The 14,050-nt window shown below is 56.4% G+C and overlaps 1 protein-coding gene across 1 annotated transcript; it reads right to left on the bottom strand.

Moving 5' to 3' along the window:
- Positions 1-7: 7 nt before the first annotated feature.
- On the bottom strand, positions 8-13,410 carry LOC103807802 (scavenger receptor class F member 2-like; the record flags this gene model as incomplete). The annotated part of the gene is made up of 10 exons (XM_009080553.1): positions 13,371-13,410; positions 11,692-11,793; positions 10,861-11,371; positions 10,540-10,758; positions 10,043-10,171; positions 6,830-6,933; positions 6,632-6,749; positions 4,893-5,014; positions 396-548; positions 8-22 (listed from the first exon to the last, which is right to left on the bottom strand). Coding segments are annotated over exons 3-10 (1,333 nt in total), but the record flags the coding sequence as incomplete, so codon positions are not given.
- Positions 13,411-14,050: the final 640 nt, after the last annotated feature.

Below are 14,050 nucleotides of genomic sequence, written 5' to 3'. Positions count from 1 at the left end.
TCCCTGCTGTCACCCACGCTCTCTGCGGGAAGAGAAAGAAAGCACAGGGGTGTCAGGATATGCCCGGGGAGGGGAAGGACCGAGATGCTCCTGCAGGACGGTGGGATGGCATCCCACCTGGGTCCCCCCACAGCCCAGTGTGTTCCCAGGTCCCCTCGTTTCCACCTCCCAGTCAGGGACCCCAGCACAAGAGGGTTTACATTCCCAGAGCAGCAAATGCCAGAGGAGAGTGCTCTGAAACTGCAAGGGAGGCAACATCAGCACCCACATCCCTTCCTGGGGCACCAGGAGCCCCACATGTGGTCCTCACCATGCAAGGGTGACACCTCTCCCTTGCTCAGGCCCTTGGTAATATCCCCAAAGCCCCTGAGGATTCACCCTGTCCCCCTGCTCACCTTCGTGGGGAACACAGTACACTGGCCCCTCGTCTGTGGTGTCAAAAGAGGAGAAGGAGCCACGAGATGACCAGGATGGGGATGGCTGCTCCACCACGGAGGGTGGCTCAATGAAGCTGCAGTTCAGGGTGTTTTCCAGGTCATGGTGGGCCACTGTGAGGGATGAGAACTGCTGTTAGTGCCGGTCCTGCTGAGCTCCCCAGCCTCCCTGCCAGCCAGGAGGGAGGGATGCTGCACAGCTCCACACTGTCCAACTTCCCAGTGGGTGTTGGGGACAGGGACAGCATCCAAGGCATGGGAACAACTCTTTCCACTCATTCCCACCAGATCCCTCAGCCAACTGCCCACAGCAGCCATCAACCAGCAGTGGTGGTGACATCATCCCCCGTGCTCAGGAATGAGTGGCTGTGGACAGCAGAGTCCATACAAACCTCACACCTCCATCTATCCCCCTCTCCATGGCAGGTCTCCAGCTGCCCAAATCGAGGCTACATGTGGCAGAGGGACAAGACACTCAAACCCCTGGGTCCCACAAGGACCTGGTGAGTGTTCTGGCAGTCACCCCTGAGCTGAGCAATCTGGCACAGCCACCTCACAAAGGAAGTCCTGGTGCTGTGACCATCCCATTCCCAGGGAAGAGAATTAGCCACTAATTCCCATTAATTTAATTAAATTCCACTAATTCCCACTTGAACATCACTGACTGCATTTTCCTTTTCCTACTGCTTCTGCACAAGGGAGCAGAAGGATGGTAAAAGGATGTCTGCAGTGGCAGGGAGATGCACATCACTGTTTCTTCCCCAATTCTGCCACTTTTCTATTCCTTTGCTAGCTTCTCCTATCCCAAAGCTGAGGAGGAGCACCCCCACTTCACCCCAGCACTGCCTTTTTATCATGGGGCTAGCTGCAGAAGAGCTGACAGGAAGGGACAAACCATCAGAGGAAAACCTGTGTTTAAAATATTTTCAGCTTCAATGGTTACAAAAAGAAATAAAGAAGCTGAGCAGTGAGAGTTATCTGGGCTGAATGGAACTTTCTTACTGTTTGATCATTTTAAAGGCTTTTTCCTGGTTGAGTTCATGTCCCAACAAACTATGTGGGGCTTCTCCAGGTGCCCACAGCTTCAGCATCATCCCTGAGTACCCACAGGACTGTGGCAGCACCCAGCCGGGAGGAGGGGCCAGATGCAACACCATATGCTCTTGTTCCCATCTCCATCCCACTGGCTTTTGTCCTCTGGGATGGTGACAATCTGCCTCCAAGTCCAGGCAGAGCCTTGATTTGGAGCAAGGGCTGCAAAAGGGTTGTCCCAGAGGGTGTTTGGGCACTGGAACAGCTAGCTCACCCAGGGCAGTGGTCACAGCCCCAAGCCTGACAGAGCTCAAGGAGTGTTTGACCAGTGCTCTCAGGCACAGGGTGGATTGTTAGGGTGTCCTGGACAGGAGCTGGACTGATGATCCTTGTGTGTCCCTTCCAGCTCAGGTTATTCTGTGACGCTATGAAAACCCCATGCACAGGCAGGATCTCAACTGTACATCAATATTTCCAGGGATTTCTACCCTCTGCCCACACATCCCAACTGCATTCCAATCCCAATTGCATCCCAGTTACACTGTATTTTCCTGCTCAGACTGTTTGATTCTCACACCACATCCCTGTTTTACAAGAGAGTAACTTACAGTGTTATTGGGATGCCCACTGGAATGTTTATCCTTGATTAGGGAATTTGGCTTCAGGCATGCAGGGCCACTAAACTGATGGCAGCACAGTGCAGTTTGGCTTCTTGGAGTAAGGAAAAAAAGCCTAAGCAGTGATATTTAAAGAGCAAATGGCTCAGGGAGGGGGAAGCAGCAGTTCCAACATGGCTTTCCTTCTAATAAAAACCAAGAAGGGAAAATTAAAAGCAGAAGGCTGGAAGGGGATGAAGGGAGATACTTCCTGAGGGGAGGCATGATGAGTGGCCACGAGGCATCTCCAGGACTCCAATGAGACTCAGGATACAGCCAAAGGATAAAATGAGGATCTGCAGCACACTCAGAGGCTCAGGAGCTCCAGCATGGGTCCCAGGGATTTATCTCCCCTGGGCTGGTAGAGCTGGGAGAAAGGGGGATGTTTCCCACATTGCCCAGGGAGGCTGTGGCTACCCCAACCCTGGCAGTGTTCACAGCCAGGTTGGCTAAAGCCTTGAGCAACCTGCTCTGGTGGGAGGTGTCCCTGCCTAGGGCAGGGGTTTGGGGCTGGATGAACTCTAAGCTCCATCCCAACCCCTTAACATACTCTGAGACTATACTACATCCCCTCCTGCCACTGCTTCCCGAAATCTCCTGGGGCCACAGCATCAGGGTGCCAAGCCCAGCCCTGCTTGATAGTGGCCTATCAGTCTCAAGACTGGGATGAACAGTGAGGAGCAGCAGAAGGGCCATGGGAAGGGGATCCTGGAGCACTTATGGCCACCCCCTCCCACTTATCCCAAGCTCCCCATGGCTGGCATTACCCTCTGAGCTGGCTGAGCTTTGCTGCTTGGACAGGACATGTGGTGGTGAAGTGCAGAGCTTAGGTTAGCACTGGCATCCATGGGGTGACACATGACTGAGACCCACACTGACACCCCAAGGAGCAGATGCCACACACAGAGATGCCCAAACCCTGGTACTGCAGCCACTGGTGTCAGCCCAGGATGTGACCCTGCAGGCTGTCAGCTCAGGTGTGATCCCCAGGGAGATGCTGTGGATCTGAAGCTGGAGCCAAGGCTGGGGAGCAGCTTTTGAGGGGGGCACCTGGGGCTCCAGGCACCCATAGAGCTTTGGTGGGGCTTCAAGATCTACTGTCCCACCTGGGAAGGTTCTACAACATGTAGGCTTGTTTGAGCCCAGGGGGGAAAACCCACCAGTAAACACATGGCCAAGGACGTGAGCAGATCCAGAGCAATCATCAACCAGGCATCATCCAGCACTGGTTTCAATGTGACATCTCTCAGGGGTCCTGAGCACCTCCAGCACTGACCTGGGACTTCAGATGGGGCATTTCAGCGTCCCCTGGACCCTCCTGTTGGGGCAAGACCAAGGCAGGGAACGGGTGGCCTCTGCCACCAGGTACTGGCCACTGGGGCATCCAGGTGGAGCCACATGCTAACAAGACACCGTGGTCACAGGGCATCACATGCAGCTCCAGCAGGTCTCCCTTATCCAGGCGGTCCCCAAACTCAGCAAGGACTGGAGGCAATGCTGGACCATGCACTGGTGTGATTGGGAGCTGCTGGAACCCATACTGGCTCCACTGTGCCAGACAACACAAGGCAAGCCCTGAGCAAAGCATTTCCCTCCAGTGAAATAACAACCCCCAGCTCCACACCAGGCTCCAGGAACAGCTCCAGCTCTGCCAGGACCTGTGACCATCCTGAACATCCTCAGCCTTTCCCAGGGCTGCTGCTGCCCTGTGTACACAGCGTGGCTGGACAAGTGCCAGCTGGCAGCCCCCCCCTGAGCCCCCCTGCCCTCACTACACACAGGCACCCTCTGTCCTCCCTGAGCCTTTCCTGGCCCCTTCCACAAACACAGCCTCTATGATCCTCTCCTTGCAGCTTTTTAGAGGGCCCCAGCACACCCTACTCCAGCCAGGGCTTTGCTGTGCCCCAAGTGGAGAGGGCTTGTCTCCTCCCACTTCGATGCTGGAGCTTGAGCATGGCATTCAGAGATGGTGGGGGTCACCTCTGTGTCCCACCTGGGATGGAGGATTTGGCCTCATGCCAAGCCACAGTGTGCTAGGATGTGGCTGCTCAGGGCATCCCACTAGCATGGCATGGCCAGTTTGATACTGGGCTCAGGAATTATATATACTGAACACCATTCCAGGGCAGGGTGGGGAGTGCTGCCTTCACCCCAAGTTTATCCAGCAGGGTTGCAGCAGATCCTCAGCTCCTCACACTGGGAAGAGTGCAAGGAGGGTCTGGAGTGCAGGGGACAGCATCCCCCAGCTGCCTGGAGGAGAGGTCCCCAAAAGCCCTGACACTGCCAGATCAGGGGCTTTGCCAGGTGAAAGCAGCCCCCTACCAGCCCATTCTCTGCCTGGGCAGTGTGGGGAGCTCATCCCAAATCTCTGCCCCTCCGTACTGGGGCACACAGCAGCAGTGTGGGTATCCCCCTGGGATGCTCTGGCTCCAGGCGAAGCTGGGGCAGGGTTAGCTGGGACCAAAGGGCATTTTGCTGAGTGACAGGAACAATTCCTCTCCTGGAGACCCTAAAACCCTCCCAAAACCTCTCAGCACAGCTACAGCACCAGGTTCGCCACCCTTCCAAAGCAAAATGATGTGCTTGGAGATCCAGAAGCTGCAGACAGAAAGGGCTGAGTGAGCCCCATGTGTCTCTGTCACCGCTCTGCCCTGCTCACTGCTCTGCTCTGGGGCTGCAAAGGATGCTGTGAGCCACACGCACTCCCCTGACAGGAGCAAACCCCTTAGGGCCTGGCTCTCTGCCCCCTTCCCAATCCCCAGAGACTTACCCACGACCTTGGGCAGCTTCTGGCGGCGCAGGGGGATGCGCGGGAGCTTCATCCCGATCCGACTGAATCTCCCACACAAGCGTCTCGGAGGCTTCTTGGCTGCTGCTGGGTCCTGGCTGGAGCTGCAAAAGGAGGTAATGGCACTGTCACAGAGGTACCATTCCCCTCCCCGAGGTGGGGACACTCTTCACAGGTGACAGAGAAAAGCAGCTCAGGGATGCTGCAAGTGCTAAGGGTTTGGGAATGATAATCGGAGGATCAAAGCAAAGGGTGCACAGGGCACGGGGAGTTGGGGACTGAGTGTGAGTCGTTTGCTTGTTTTGTGCACTCTGTTATTAATGTAGTTGTTGTTACTGTTAATTTTCTTACTTCATTGCTGTTTCTTAGTAAATCGTTCTTATCTCAACCCGTGATCTTCACCTTTTGTGCCTCCAGTGGCCTCCATCCTGCCGCAGGGGGAGTGGGTGGGGGAGTGAGTGAGTCTGGGAACACTAAATTGGGGAATACCATTCCTAAACCCACTGGGGCTGCTGCCAGCTCTGGGCACCAGCTCATGCCACACCAGGATGCAAAGCAGAGCCAGGGGATGGTGGCAAGGTCAGATCCAGCCATGGCCATTGGCAGCTCAGCCCCAAAACACCCACAAGATGCTGAATCTCTAAAAAACATCAAATCATCCCAACCCAAAGCCAAACACATGGCTTCTCTCTATTTGCTCTCTGGTTTTGAAGCCTCCTGGGGCCAAGTTTTCAAGCAATTATCTGCAGCCACAGGAGCGAGTGGCTTCGTGTGTTGACACAAGGGAACCTGCACTGTGCCCACCATGGTCCCTTGGGATGCTCTGGCAAGGGACTGTGCTGGGATGGCACTGTGGGTCACCCAGGGGTATTGTGGTCTGAGCATCCTGAGAGAGAGGAAACTGGAGCCATTTCCCCTTTCCCTATGCCATACCTCACCCCGTGGAGCTGTGTTTGTGCTTTATCTGCGGGATAATTACCCACAGCCCCCAGGCTCTCCAGGCCAGATGTGCTGGGCTGGGATTGAGCTGGCAGGGCTGCAAGGGGAGGCTTCTGGAAAATTCCTAGGCAGTGGCTGGCAGCAGGAGGGGAAAGGAGCTCCCACAGCCATTCCTCCCCTGCTGAGCAGCACAAACTTTCACCCCCTGCCATAGGGCTGTCCCCATCCCTGTCCCTGTGGTGGGATGTTACCTGGTGCTGTCAAAATGCTGCTGGCACTCCAATCTTGATGCAGCAACTCACCCTCCCTGCCCTGAATGTCCCCATGTGGGACAGCTGCATGACCCCCAGGTCTCATCCCATGGCCCAGGGGCTTGTTTTGGGGGTCTCAGTCATGTCTCAATGTCCTTGTTGTAGTTTAGAGTTCCCCTTGCAGTCAGTCAGCTCCAGCCCTGAGGAGACTGAAGGAGATTTGGTGGGTCTCCACGAATTGATGGCCCACAAAGGGGAAACACAAAGTCAGGGAGAGCAGGAAGAGGTTCCCTAGGCAGGGCTTAGCCCGAGCTCCTCCATCAGCCCTGAGGATGCAGTGGGACCTGCTCAGCCCCTGGGGACTCACATAGAATCATCAAAGTTGGAAGAGACCTCTAAGATCATCGAGTCTATGACACTGTGCTGGCAGTGCTGCTCTGCCTCAGTTTCCCCACAGCACCACTATCCCAGCCCCCCACTGGTCCTCCACACTCCCATCCCAGTGAGATCCCTCCCATCCCTGCCACTCACCCACAGGCTTCATCCTTCTTGCGGCAGACGCAGCAGCAGCAGAGCAAGGAGAGCAGAAGGATGAGCAGCAGTGCCAGGAGAGCTCCTGCCCCGATCACCCCCATCCTTTGGTTGGCCTCTGCAAGGCAGATGCACAGCTCAGCCCAGTGCCAGCCCAGAGCAGAGACTGGCACCCTGGCTGTGCCCTCTGGCACTCACCCATGTGGCAGGCACCCGTCAGGGGGTCACAGGCACCGTCGTGGCAGCTGCAGGCTTCGGCACAGTTGGCTCCATACCAGCCAGGAGGGCACGTCAGGTTACAGCTGGAGGGAGTAGGCTGGATGAGAGCAGTGCATCCCCCAGCCTGGGCACAGCTGCTCCCATCTCCCAAACCTTCCATGCTCCTGGGAAAAGCAGAGCCACTTCCCCAGCTTGCCCTGACCCAGCCTTCCCACACCCTATAATCCACAGGGAGCCTATGTCCACCCACTGGCTTTGCCCATTGCCGCGGGGGATTTGGCCCAGCTGGAGCTCAGACACTCTCACTGCTCCCAGCAGGAGACTCTACAATTAGCCGAGGTAATGAGGAAGGGTCGTTAACCCAGCAGTCACATCTAAAGACACCCTGGGCTCACACACAGGGATTCTAGCTCAGCTCAGTGGTGACGTGGCCATGGCACCCCCTGGGGCTCCCCATGCCAAGCTGGGCAGAGACACAGTGATCACGAGCTGGGAAGGTGCCCAGACTAGTCCTTTTGTAATTTGTATTTGGCCTCCAAGAAGGCAAAACAACAGAGCAGACCCAAAGCACCCACTCTGTCAGAGTGGACACTCTTAGTTTGGCTGTGCCTGGTATGAAGTCTCTATCACGGGTAAAATGACCTCCCCAATGGTGTCACCGAGGTGATGGGGACATGCATGAATGGTCCCCAATCCATGAGCATCAAGGGCTTGAGCATGGAAAACACACACCAAAGCACTTGGGGCTCTTGGTGTCAGTGGGACTGAACCCAGCTGCCTCACCAGCCGCGGTTCAAGCACTGCAGAGCAGCACTCAGATGGATCTGGAGGATGCCAAGAGCACTGCTGGGCACCAAACTCTCCACCAGCTGCATCCCCTGGCTGGAGCAGCTGCAGCTGGAAGACACCAGCAGGCCCCAGCCCAAACCTGCTCCCCACAGGGTGCAGCTGCCCCCAGCCCTTGGCACAGTGCCCGGAGGTGGCTCAACCCATTTCACACTTTGATGACTTGCAAAGTGCTGCTTTGGCCAAGCCTTGTGCCTGTCTTGTGCCTGTCGTGTGCCTGCTGTGTGCCAGCTGTGAAGGGCACTGAGCCCCTAGGTCTACTTCAACAGCTGGGCAGCAAACATAGCAGGATAGGAGCAGGGATATTCCCCCACCAGCCCAAAACCTCTCATCCTCCCACTTGGCTCCACATTTCTGTGCCGGGCTGAGCTTTTGGGAGAGCAGAGGGGAGTGATTTTATTCCAGCAGGTTCCTGACCCCTCTGGGAATGACAGGGAGGAGATAATGCACTTTGTGTGCACACAAATATTTTAGCAGCCGTTCCTTTGGCATCCTCCTGACACAGAGCTGAGAGGACACATGGCAAGGACATTGCTTCTGCCTTCCTTCCAGAAATCCCCTTTTTAACTAAATTATACACTGCTGACAAAAATACTAGTTTGCACATAGTCACAGGGATCTGCCTGAGCACTGGGAATGTCCCTGAGCCTTCCTGGAGTGCACCACATGGCACAGCTAAGCTTGTGGTTATGGCACTGCGATGCTGCTGGGGCTGGGCTGCATCCTGAGATTCCCCATCCCCACAGTCCTGCTGCTGTTCTGGGGTCTCAGAACAGTTTAATCCACGTGCTCCCCTCTGTCACTGTGCCAAAAGTGTCACCACACCCCCCTGGTGAGCACTGGGATCCTCTCACCTCCACCTCTGGCACCAAAGGTGGCTGTGATGCCCAGGTCAGGCACCCTGAGCTGGTGCTGGTGTCCAGAGGCTCTTCCAGCAGCACAAGTTGTTGGTGAAGCCTCACAAAACCCCATCTAAAATGCAAATACTCCCTCATTTTATGCCCTGGCCAAAATGCTGGCATGGGCAGGATGCCAGCTGTGAATGCTTGTCCTTGCCATCACCCTCACTGAGACAAACTGAGCACCACCTGGCAGGGCCTGGAGAAGCTGTCTGCATGTCACAGCTGGGTGGGAAATGCTTTCCTCATCTTTTCAAACAACATTTCAGTCCCACACTGGGAAAAAACACTCACGGGTGTAAGCATGACCTCGATGGTACTTGTGCCCTTTCCCTGGACAGGAGGAAGAGGGAGGCCTGGGGAAGGCCCCAGCCAGAGGCACAGCTTGCAGCAAGAGTGCTGTGCAGATGCCATGCCCGTGAGGCTGTTTGTTATTCTGGGATGTGGTTCTCTCTCTTTTTTTGACTAGAAATTCCACCTGGTCTTAAAGAAAACCCAACAAACCACAATTTGTTTTTACCGAAGAGGCATTTTCTAAAGCAGAATGCCTCTGGCAGTGCCACCTTGCTGCTAACAGCTCCATGAGCACATGTCTCCCTCTCTGCTCCCCAGATCATCCAAATTATCACCCACGAGCACTTCCACCACAGAAAACCTCTCGGCTGGCAACCATATAGGACCCAAGGCCAGCAGGTTGAGGGAGGTGATTCTTCACCTCTACTCTGCTCTTGAGGCCCCACCTGGAGTCCTGCACACAGTTCTGGTGTTTCCAACACCAGAAGGACATGGAAGTGTTGCAGCAAGGCCAGAGGAGGCCACAAAGCTGCTCAGAACACTGGAGCACCTTCCCTACGAGGACAGGCTGGGAGAGTTGGGGCTGCTCAGCCTGGAGAAAAGAAGGTTGTGTGGAGACCTCAGAGCAACCTGCCAGGAGCTGAAGGGGCTCCAGGGAAGCTGCAGAGGGACTCTTGGGTAGGAACTGCAGGGACAGGACAAGGAGGAATCAGGATAAACTGAGAGAGGAATATGAGATCTTAGGAAGAGACCAGGATGGATGAGGCCTTGAGCAACCTGCTCTGATGGGGAGGTGTCCCTGCCCATGGCAGGGGGGTTGGCAGTAAGATGGTCTGTAGGGTCCATTCTAACCTCTAAAATTCTATGATTCTATCAAGTTTTTTAATGTGAGACTAGTAAGACACAGGCACAGGTTGCCCAGGGAGACTGTGGCTGCCCCAACCCTGGCAGTGTTCAAAGCCAGGTTGGAACAACCCTTGAGCAACCTGTTCTGGTGGGAGGTGTCCCTGCCCAGGGAAGAGGGGTGGGACTGGATGACCTCTAAGCTCCACTCCAACCCCTTAATGTAGTATGATACAAGGGGGCAGGAGGTGCCTAAGCATCACCTGTGCCCCAGGGAGCCCCCAAAATGTGCCCACCATGCCTCACTTACTAGGTGCCGTGGGAGCCAGGGTGGCAGAGGCACTGGCCGGTCTCGAAGTGGCACTGCCCATTGACACAGTCACTGCAGACGAAGGCACAGTTCTCTCCATATGTCCCATTCCGGCACTTGGTCTCACACCTGGGGAGGGATGAGGGCAGGTGGCTGAGCACCCATGGCACTTGGGGACCTCCAGCACCCACCCACAGGCAGAGAGACGGGCTGTATGTCATCGTGGTGGCCTGGGGTTTGTGAAGCCAGGAAAAGTGTGCAGGGAGGGACTAAGCCTGCTGGCACAGCCATGGGACTGGGGACAGCCTGGAGACCCCTTCACTGTGCCTCAGGTAATGCTGGGTGCTTTCTGAGCTCAGCTCTCGAGCTGGGATGAGACTCTTGTGCCTAGGATTGGTTCCTGGGCTGCAAAAGCCCCCAGCCCCTCTGGGCAGAGAGTACCAGGGAGGATGGGCATCGCTCCACAGCGACCCAGCATTGCACCCAGCTGCACTCACCGGTCTCCAATCCAGCCTGGGTTGCAGTGGGAGCACTTGCCATTGATGTGGTTGCATGTGTGGCCATCCTTGCAGGGGGGACAGAGCTTCTCACAGCCCTCTCCATAGAAGCCAGGTGAGCAAGGCTGGTCACACTTGGTGCCATTCCAACCTGCCTCACACGTAAGGCAGCGCCCATCTGCCACGGTGCACGGCTGCAGGCTCTTGCACTGCCCACACCTGCAACACCCAAGGGGAACCATCACACAGCACATCCCCAAACCCTCCTGCTGCCACCTCCCAGCAGTGCTGGCTCAGCCTCAGCAGGGTCCAGACACTCACCTGCCCTGCCCGTAGAAGCCGGCGGGGCAGGGCTCGCGGCAGTACTTGCCCCGGTAGCCTGGCTCGCAGGTACAGGTGCCATCCACCTGGTTGCACTTGCCCTTGTAGCACTGGCAGTAGCGATCACAGCGTGGCCCAAAGGTTCTCTCCCTGCACTGGCAGCGCCCAGTGAACTGCTCGCAGGGGGAGTTGTTGCAGGAACACTGGTTGTTGCAGCCACGGCCCCACCAGCCAGGCTGGCACAGGCAGTTGCCCGTCTGCTGGTCACACTGGGAGTTGTGGCTGCAGTAGCAGGAGCTGGAGCACTGTGGGCCCCACCAGTTGGGCTCACAGGTGCATTTGCCTGTCTTCTGGTCACACTTGCCATGCTTGCAGAGGCAGATGTTCTCACACTTGGGGCCCCAGCGGTTGAGGTTGCAGGTGCACTGCCCCGTCACATCTTCACACTGCCCATTGGGGTGGCAGCTGCACATCTCCTTGCAGTCGGGACCCCAGAACTGCCTGGGACACTCTGTGGGGAGAGCTGTCAGCACTAGCACTGCCCAGTAGGACAACTCCACCAACAGGCACCAGTAGAGACCCTCAGTCCCAGCAGGACCTCTGGACCACAGTCCCAACAGGACCTCTGGACCACAGTCCTACTCCTCCTCCTCCCCGTGGTGCACAGGATCTCAGAAGAGACCCCACCAAAGGGACAATGCCTTGTGGATCATACCAGAGAACAAGCAAGAGCATCCACAGTCCCATCCCTGATGGTCTGCTCTGCAATGCCACCCGAGGATGAGCCAGGAACACCCCACTGGGGACATGTGGGCACCTGGCAGTACTCACTGGTGTCGCAGTTGGCACCGAAGTAGCCGTGGCGGCAGCGGCACTCGCCCGGCCTGACACACACCTCGTTCTCCTTGCAGGTGAAGTTCCCCTCGCACACAGCTGCATGGATGGACAAACAGCAGGCATGAGCATGAGTGCCACCACACTTGCCCCTGCTCCCCCAAACCCCATCAAAGCCCCACAGAGCAGCAGAAGGGCTGAGCTGTGGCATTGTGACCATCCTGGCAAAGCAGCTGGGTGAGCTGGATGGGTCCATTGCTAGAGAAATGCCACCAGCCTCCTGCTCAACTCCAGCTCAACTCCAGCTCTGCCACCAGCATCCTGCCACCCTGTTTAGCCCCATCCCTGCCACCCAGAGCAGCTCCATTCTGGCCACCAGCCTCCTGCCACCCAGCCAAGCCCTGTCCCCACCACCAGCTGCACCCAATGGCATTGTCCCTCGCTCAGCTCTGCATTGCTGGTAGAGACAGATCCAGGAGAGGAGGGGACATGGGGGGGAGAGGTTGTAGGCAGCCATAAGCACAGTCTTCTTTGCACTCCTTGCTGACCACAGAGGTGCCACTGCCACGCCACCTTCAGCCACCAGCCCCCAAAGGCCACCAGCCCCTCTCCTGCCGAGGGGACAACATGCTGAGGCAGATGTCCAGAGCCAGGTGGGCACAGGACATGGGACAGGCAGCAGGGACAGAGTGCTCACAGATCCCACACAGCCCTGGACAAGCTTCCTTAGGCACTGGGAGAGGGAGAGCCAACCACCCATCCCAGCCACCTTACCTGGGAGTTGTTAGACCTACGATGATGGATATTATAGAAACTCCTAAAATAGACAGATTACACAGGTTAGGAGCAGTGAGTCTAGTGGTTAGAGCAGGTTGGGGGGGCAGGAGATGGAGACAGCTTGCTGTGGGACTGTCCTCCCAGGCCCTGTCCTTCTCCCTTCCTAAGGGACCACATCCCATTCCCAATACAAGCAGTGAGTGGTTACAGGGCTCATGCACAGTGGGTTAGTTGGTTATGTGAGCTTTGCTGCCAGCTGAAAACTGCCACCTCCAGCTCTCCTGGGGTATGCTGAGCCCCATGGAAAGCTGAGACCATGGGGGAACCCCAAACTAGCCACGTTCATCGTGGTGGCAATGCAGGGGATGATGCTGCCAGGGTTTCATGCTGATTATCCATGCCGGGCTTGCTGTGGCCCCTAGTAAGAGGTGTGACACCTTGTGTGGTTCCAGCCCAGGCTCAGGGTTCCCTGCCTGTCCTAGCAGCCTCTCCCTCATCGGCCCACGATGGACACGTGTTTGGTTTGGCTTCTCCTCCACTGGTGGTTCTGGTTCAGCTCTCCATGCTGAATCTTGGTCCCATTCCTGCAGCTGTACTTTTCCTGTCCCCACACTTCCCCCAGGAGTAAACTCACTGTCCCTTGAGTCCCAGAGCAGCACCCTCAAATCCTTAGGCATGGAGTGAAACCCTCCCCAGCTCTGTGACCCACAACACTGGGGCTGAGTGCCCATTCCATCCACATGCTGCTGTCTTGGAGCACCTCAGGGAGCAGGACTCAAACTGCAGGTCCCCAGGACAGGGGGTCCCAGCTGAAGGACACATCAGGGTGGCCCCTGACACGTCAGGAGGGCTCAGCAAAGGATGGGCAGTGTCCAGCCAAGCAAAACACTGGTGTTTACCTATTAAACACTCGCTTCCTTGTTGCCTCCATCCTGGGCAGCATGTGAGCACCAAGGAGCTGCAGGGGGGAAAAAAACCACCACAAATAGTTAGGATGTTCAGAAAGTCCTAGTCCTTCCCAAAAAACCCTTAGAAGTGCTGATGCCATGACGATAAAAGGTCCTGCCAGGGGCTGCTGCACCTCCACGGGGCAAGGAGAGCTTTTGGCTCTTCCTTCAGCACACAGGGAGTATGGATCTGCTGGGGAGCTCCTGTGGGTGCTGCCTCAGATGCCACACCAGCCACTGAGCTAACACCAGGGGCAAGGACAGGACCAGTTCCTCCCATTAATCAAGTCATGAAACAGCAAAAGTCATGTTTGTAACCATAGTAAAAAACCCAATCCAAACACTCCCCCAAAATCTGGAGAAAAAGGCAAGATTCTCAATGTCCCAGGGGAAAGCAAGACCTGAAGCCTAGGCTTGCTGCTTGGTGGCATGGGGACAGCATCCCAAAGGCAGACTGGAAGCACCTGGCCAAAAGAGCTGGAGCACAGCCAGCTCCCAGGGATGTCCTCATGTAGGAGCAGGGGGTGCCAGCTGCAGGCAGCTGGGATGTGTCCCTGAATCCTGAGTGTCCTGGAGTGTCACCACCTCCAGGGATCATCAGGCAAGATGGTTTTGGCACAAGCTTGACCGAT

Source organism: Acanthisitta chloris, unplaced genomic scaffold, assembly GCF_000695815.1.
Source record: "Acanthisitta chloris isolate BGI_N310 unplaced genomic scaffold, ASM69581v1 scaffold10140, whole genome shotgun sequence".
NCBI classification, from domain to species: domain Eukaryota; kingdom Metazoa; phylum Chordata; class Aves; order Passeriformes; family Acanthisittidae; genus Acanthisitta; species Acanthisitta chloris.
This window is presented reverse-complemented; position numbering and strand designations above follow the sequence as displayed.